The following is a 7,453-nucleotide window of genomic DNA, read 5'->3' on the forward strand; positions in this document are numbered from 1 at the left end:
CAAACACTTAGATAAATTCAAAAATGCATAATTGCCAAGCTAAAAACAAACAACAAACGTTTTTCTTAGTTCCTGGGAAAATCAAGAAAGCTCAGCAGGCCAAAAGTGTAAGAAAAATATCCAAAAGCTTCTTGGATATTAGGAGCAAAATGTAATCACACGCACGCACGCACGCACGCACGCACGCACGCGCGCACACACACACACACACACACACACAACAAACACATGTAAGCTGTGACTGGAACAAGCTAAGCCTGTCAAACATCACCCATCGCCGAGGAGATAATCCACGTGCCAAGTGTAAGATGAATCTATGTTGTATTGATTGTGTTCCGGGCACCGCGCCACTAAGTGCTCACGAGTGTGGAGGACACTTACACACTGAGCACACCTGGCCGACACACCTGTCCGACACACCTGGGCGTCCGCTAGCTTCCCTGCTGTTTCCTTTCCCTCGGCTGAACACTGGGATGGTCTCTGGGTCGCGGGCTCAGAGGGGCTCGCCGGTGCCCGTGTCTGACTGGAGAGCCTGATGCGTGATGTGGAAGTCCCACGCTTTACGCCCAGATTCTGTCATGATGAAGAGTTTGGTTCACATTTGACTCTAAAGACAGATTGTGTTGAAGCTATCTTCACGTTTCACATTACCGAATGAGACAAGACAGGCAGACACACACACACACACACACACACACGCACGCACGCACGCACGCACGCACGCACGCACGCACGCACACACACACACACACACACACACACACACACACACACACACACTGGCTGTTTCAGGACCATCTTGTGTTCAGTGTAAATCACTGAGACTGAGGTGGCGGGTTCAAGTCTCATGGGTCAGTCATACTCAGAGTGTGTGCACTTGTAAGTGTCCACCAAACAGCATTTTATCAAATTAAACAATTGATTCTCAAAAGTGTTGATACTAAAAATATGAATGATACTCGTTTGCAACAGAATGGATGCCAGCAGTGCTTTCTCTTCATGAAGAATCAGACATACTGTACAAGTACTGATTTCTCCCTCCCTGTCATTGGCTGTGTTCTGATAGGCTGATGACTAGAGCAGAGGTAATCTGCTGTGTTCTGATAGGCTGATGACTAGAGCAGAGGTAATCTGCTGTGGACGTGCAAAGAGTTTTATCGGGCCTGTCCGTCCATGTGTCTTCCTTTATTGATGTGTTGTTATTTCGTGGTATCGAAAATGGTATCGAGTATCGATATTTTCCTGGGTATCGTATTGGTATTGAAGTTAGAACTTTGAGTATTGTATCACTACACAGAGGCACTCCAACATCTGGCTCCTGTTATCACAACTCTCACTCAACTCTGCTACCAGTGAGATACACACACGCACACGCACACACACACACACACACACACACACACACACACACACACACACACACATGCACACACGCACACACTGTGAATGTCTATCCACGGTGTGTTGTATCACTGCGTTGCTCCGTGCTCGCGGCTCGTGCTGTGTTTCTGTTAAAGGGCCTTTTTAGTTCCAGCTCGGGCCTGTGTTTCTGCTACAGTAAATGGCCTTTTTAGTTCCAGCTCGGGCCTGTGTGGTTGAAAGCATCTCCGCGAGGAAAATAAGCATGAGCCGCTCCAGTGCAGACATCTGCCCTTTGAAAGCCAGCATGGCTGTTTGAACAGCTGTCAGAGCACACCAATCATCTGTGTCAGACCTGCCTGGTAAAACACACTCTGTCTCAGACCTGCCTGGTAAAACACACTCTGTCTCAGACCTGCCTGGTAAAACACACTCTGTCTCAGACCTGCCTGGTAAAACTCACTCTGTCTCAGACCTGCCTGGTAAAACACACCGTCTGTCTCAGACCTGCCTGGTAAAACACACCGAGCCTCTGTCTCAGACGCGCGCGGTTCTGAGCATGCTCAGTTGAGCAATTGTGCGCCGCCGCCGCGGATCCCGGCCGCCTTATTGTAGTAGTGAGATAACTTGCTAATCATCACCATCGAAAAGTGTCTGTTTATTTCACGAGAACTATCTGTTGAAACACAGGGACAAACGCCTTTAAAGAGTAGACAAGCAGCTCACTACAGACTGACAGACCCGTGGATGTCATTTCAATAAAGTTGAAACTTATCAAAGTATAAAAGTTGATTTTTATGCTCCATTTTGTACTTCAGTGTGACTTTGCACGGCCGTGGCTACTGTAGCACGCCCGCAGGCAGACTCTCACATCGCCGGGAGATTTCAAGCTTAGCACTTAAGACTTTTGCTCCAGAAGTGACTGTCTGCTAAGCAGTGAAGAGGAACAAGCGCATGTCAGACTTAGAAAAGGGCTGCGAGCTCAATTGCATTCAAGCTCTTAGTTTGCCTGAGCTCCGACCTAATTGGATAAAGCTGGAAAAGCGGCTTCCAATGTGTGAGAATAAAAAAAGAACAAAAAAAATCTTCGCCCCCAAACTCACTTTTGGAGGAGCTGCTCCTCCATGTTCTATCCCACCCTGTCTTTTGTCCTTGTCAACATTCCCCAAATGAGATTCCCCCGAAATCAGGAGGAGAGGGGGAGCACGCACCCCACGAGACGAGAGGGGGAGCACGCACCCCACGAGACGAGAGGGGAGGCACGCACTGCACGAGAGGGGGCGCACGCAACGCACGAGTGCACAGGCAAACATTGTCAGACAGACACACCTCTCACACCAGCACTCCGGCTGCCTGGCATCTCTTCCTTTCCTGTCCTTATTAAAATTCCATATTGAGATTCCTTGCTGCCACTCTGCCTCCCTGGCCCTGTCACTCAGCTCGCGCCGCCCAAGAGAAAATCACTAAGTTTGAACAAAGACACACACAGAGACACACAGAGACACACAGAGACACACACAGAGACACACAGAGACACACAGAGACACACAGAGTCACACATGCACAATCCAAACTTTTCTGAAGGCAACTGGCCCCGGCTCCCACCCCTTTATGTGTGGGATGAAAGTTTGCTTTAGGCGATATGTATGAGAGGGTCCCCATACCTCCACCCGCACGCTTCTCATTGTCATTATTTTCGATGGTGTCCCCCTCTGATCTGCTGAGCCTTTAGGGTCCTCTCTCTCTCTCTCTCTCTCTCTCTCTTGCTGAGCCTTTAGGGTCCTCTCTCTCTCTCTCTTCCTCCAGGCTCTTTCATCTGTCAGGCGCTCCCCTCGCCGACCGCCATGAGGGGGTCTGATTCCCCGTCGTGCCTCACAGCGCCTCCCCTGCCTCGGCTTCCTGCTCTCTCCACTCTCTCTCTCTGCATCTCGGAGGCGGGGGCGAGGCGGGCGTGCGAGGCGGGCGTGCGGCCCCCGCGCCGCTGGGGCAATTATCCCCGGGAGTAATGAGGAGCGTCTCTCTCTCTCTCTCTCTCTCTCTGCTGACTGACACCTCTCCCACTCATTTGTCAACAAATCAGACGGCTGGTGTGGGCGGCCATATTGAGCCCAGAGTATGATCGTTGGGAAGCTGAGGCATGAGGCGCATCACCACGTCTGTCTCTCTCCCTCTCTCTCTCTCTCTCTCTCTCTCTCTCTCTCTCTCTCTCGTTCTCTCTTTCTTTCTTTCTCTCCATCCTCCTCCAACCCGCCCTCCTTCGCTCCCTCTCTATCTCTGCCACCTCGTTATCTCTGACAGGGTGTCATTCGTAGCGACGCTCACTCCTCCTCTGTCAACCGCTCCGTACGCTCCCGTGTTTTTGTGTTGCTCGGCGCCCAGGAAAGTCTGACTTGCAATAGGCCTAATGGTCACATGTGGCTAATGATCACTAAAGCTGAATAAGTGACACGATTCAATTGACTGGTGTGAAAGACGGCACGCTGTAAACACTTAGCCCAGCGAGGCCCTGATGATGGAGCGCAGGAGAGGAAACCTGCTCAGATACAAGCCTGCTCAGATACAAGCCTGCTCAGATACAAGCCTGCTCAGATACAAGCCTGCTCAGATACAAGCCTGCTCAGATGCAAGCCTGCTCAGATGCACGCTCCTCCTGACACACAAAAGCTTCCTTTCAATTTGTCATCTTTCGTCAGCGCAGCCGCCCAGATGGAAATCCTGTCCGCCACCGTGTCATGTGACATGTGTCATGTGCCATGTGACATGTGTCATGTCAGGTTGCGTGAACTCTTTGATGTGGCAATTAAACCAGGCACATTTCACTACAAACTCAAAGGTGCTGTGAGATGAGGACGGAACACGTGTGTGTTGTGTGTGTGTGTGTGTGTGTGTGTGTGTGTGTGTGTGTGTGTGTGTGTGTGTGTGTGTGTGTGTGTGCGCGTGCCTGCATGCATGCAAATGTGTATGTAGTCAGGCTAGCATGCTACGCAGCGCGTGTTTCCACGCCTGAACATGTGTTTTTGTGCTCTGACATCGGCTACTTTCAGGGACACATTTCAGACTTAAGAGCAGTTAAGCAGTTAGTCCAAGAGGGGACAAAAGCTGTGTCTTCAATTTTGTAAAAAGCTGTTTTGGGTCAGTGGTTAAGGTTAGGGTTCGGGTTAGGCTTAGAGTAAGACTCAAGGAAGTGAATCTAAGTCTATGTACAGTATATAATGACCATGATCAGATCAGTTTGTGAGTGTTTTTTGTGTGTGTTGAGTGTGTGTGTGTGGGTGTTGAGTGTGTGTGTGTGTGTGTGTGTGTGTGTGTGTGTGTGTGTGTGTGTGTGTGTGTGGGTGTTGAGTGTGTGTGTGTGTGTTGAGTGTGTGTGTGTGTGTGTGTGTGTGTGTGTGGGTGTTGAGTGTGTGTGTGTGTGTGCGCGTGCGTGCGTGTGTGTTGAGTGTGTACTCACTGCGCTCCTTGCGTTCCTCGGGGCTGGATGAGGCCTCTCCGTCAGATAGCAGCCCCGACATGGAGAACAGCTTCCTGGCCGCGTCGTCCCCTTGTTGCTTCAGCGAGCCGCCCGGGGAGCCGAAGTCAAACTCTTTGCCCTCGGCCGCCTCGGGGAAGCAGCCCTTCAGCCGCTTGGCGGGGGTGAACGCCGACTGGTAGAGCCCCGCCTCGCCCCTCTCCTCGTGCGGGGAGGAGAAGGGGCGGAAGGCGCCCACCCCGCTGTGGTTGAGCATGCCCAGGGTGGAGCAGTCCAGGCTGGGCGGGGAGGTGAACTGGGGGTGCAGGTGGAGCAGGGAGAAGTCTCTGGGCGAGGGGAAGGTGCCCGACATGGGGCCCTGCCGGTGGTGGTACATGGAGGTGAAGGTGTAGGAGGCAGAGGGGAAGGGCAGGTGGAGGTCTTTCTCCAGGGAGGCGGGCACGCCGAAGGGCCGGGGCGCCTGGCAGGGGACAGAGGGGGCCTGGCACGGCACGGAGGCATCACGGCCCGACTCGGCGGTGGACGCTAGGACCATGAGGGCGGGGGAGGCCAGCGGGGCGGGCAGGTAGGAGGGGCTGTCCATCTTGAAGGGCCGGTGGAGGTCCATTCACTCCTCCCTGTTTGGGCTCCGGGACACCTGGACTCAGCGGAGAGAGAGAGAGAGAGAGAGAGAGAGAGAGAGAGAGAGAGAGAGAGAGAGAGAGAGAGAGAGAGAGAGTTCAGTTCAGTTATGTTCAGTATAATACAGCATGATCACAGTACTACATCATTATATTACATTCATCAGATATTTTAGATTAGATTGCCACTACACAAACACAGCATATCTTTGGACTGTGTGAGGAAACCGGAGCACCCAGAGAAAACCCACGCAAACATGGGGAGAACATGCAAACTCCCCACAGAAAGGAGCGGGGTGGAGATTCAAACCCTCGACCTTCTTGCTGTGTGTGTGATATGCCGTGCCCTGCCGAGAGAGACCGTTTATAGAGGCTGGAGACAAGCCTCACAGCTGTGATGACATGAGGAGAAAAAACAATTTGTTTAAAAATGTGTTTAATTTTTAAGGTACTTTTTTCTTTCAAATGTCCCATAAAGTCAGTTGTTATTTTCACATTTATTGGGTAACAATTTGTGCAAGATTATCAAGAATTAATTATCAGTTGATGCAGACTGAAAAAGTCAATTCATTTGATTTTCTTCACAGTTTACACTGCAGACTAATTGTTTTATGATCCTCTATACGCCAAAATCTTCACAATGTTCATCCTTTCATTTTGAGAACAGATCCAACAGATCTCACTTACCAGGATTTTTTTATTACAGATTTGTAATGGTTTCAGTAAGGCCACTGTGCCTGTAAATAATTACGAATAAATAAATAGGCAATAAAACACACACTAGCCTGGGCCTGTATAACAGATATTTAATAGTACTGGAGCAATCGCATTTGGGTAAATTATGATGACAAAATAAGATGATCACTCTTTTACACTGTAATAAGCATATAATACGAATTAACAGTCTCACTAAATCAATAAGTTATAGGCTAAATAATGCTGATTGCGTCCAATAAAATTAAATCCGTGGAATGTGTCTTTTGAATTTCGCAATACAACTTGCTAGTGTGAAACAACACAGTTAAAAAAAATGTAAGGATAAACTGAATTTGATTAATTATGACCTCTTGAAAATGATCAGCTAAAGGCAGACAATAATAGATTCTAATCGAAAGAAAACTACTTAACCCCAATTAGCGATTTCACAGTTTGACAGTATCTTTGCCAAACTAAAATGTAATGAATAGAATAAGATTAGCATAGATTAGTTCCGGGAAAAGGCCTAATTAACGATGTAAGGTTTGGCCCTATTGATTTGAGCGAGTCTACTTTATTGAACGACATCAATCCTGTTCCAGGTGGTTCTGAACAAGCAACCACAAACATCTGCCGAAGAAGCGATCAGATGCTGGAGAGAGAAAGTTTGCGCATGGTCATATTTTCTTTTCAGACAAAACTTATTAGGCTATAGCATATATGGTCTTCCATTAACTCATTTGAAAAAGAAAGGATAGGATATTTATTTTGTAATTACTTAAGATATACAGTATAGGCTAGATTTATTAGGTTTTAGACAGTTGCGTCTCCAGCGCGTGAGAGCGCAAGGGAGGCGAAAGTAGCCACAAAATACTCATAATCTAAATGTCCTCAAAAGTCTTTCATTGTAAAACATCTAAACCGAACTGAAATCCGTTTTGCTAGCGAGAGCGCAAAAGTCCCCGGGCAAATAGAAGCACAAAAAGCGTCGACAGAACACATGGCAACCAACGCACCAATTAAGGCAATTAAAACAATTACAAGCTGTAATGAGTTGTCTTATCACTCCGCATCAGCCGCTACTTACCGTAATGAAGTAGTCAATGCGAGCTTTATGTTGCCGTCAAGGAACTCTCTCTCTCTCTCTCTTTCAACTTGTAATTTCAAGGAAGCGGCACTTTCCCTCGGCGGCGCGCAGAAGGAAAAACACACGCAGCTGCTTCGCAGTCCCGCTCCAGATGTTCAAGTGAGGTAGCCTGCTAACTGCAATAAGGCTGGAATGGATGTAGTTTGGAAAGGTAGTCGCTGT

General features: G+C 48.8%; 1 protein-coding gene across 1 annotated transcript in view; it reads right to left on the bottom strand.

The window, feature by feature from the left end:
* rnf220b (ring finger protein 220b) overlaps nucleotides 1-5,435 on the bottom strand; it is a gene marked incomplete at both ends in the record, with an annotated part of 45,152 nt that extends 39,717 nt beyond the window's left edge. Inside the window, one exon of the mRNA XM_083648214.1 lies at nucleotides 4,811-5,435. Coding sequence (XP_083504340.1) covers nucleotides 4,811-5,435 — 625 coding nt within the window. The remainder of the gene's footprint in view (nucleotides 1-4,810) is intronic.
* Between the last annotated feature and the right edge of the window lie 2,018 nt (nucleotides 5,436-7,453).

This window comes from Poromitra crassiceps (assembly GCF_964638095.1).
Source record: "Poromitra crassiceps genome assembly, chromosome: 12".
NCBI classification, from domain to species: Eukaryota; Metazoa; Chordata; class Actinopteri; order Beryciformes; family Melamphaidae; genus Poromitra; species Poromitra crassiceps.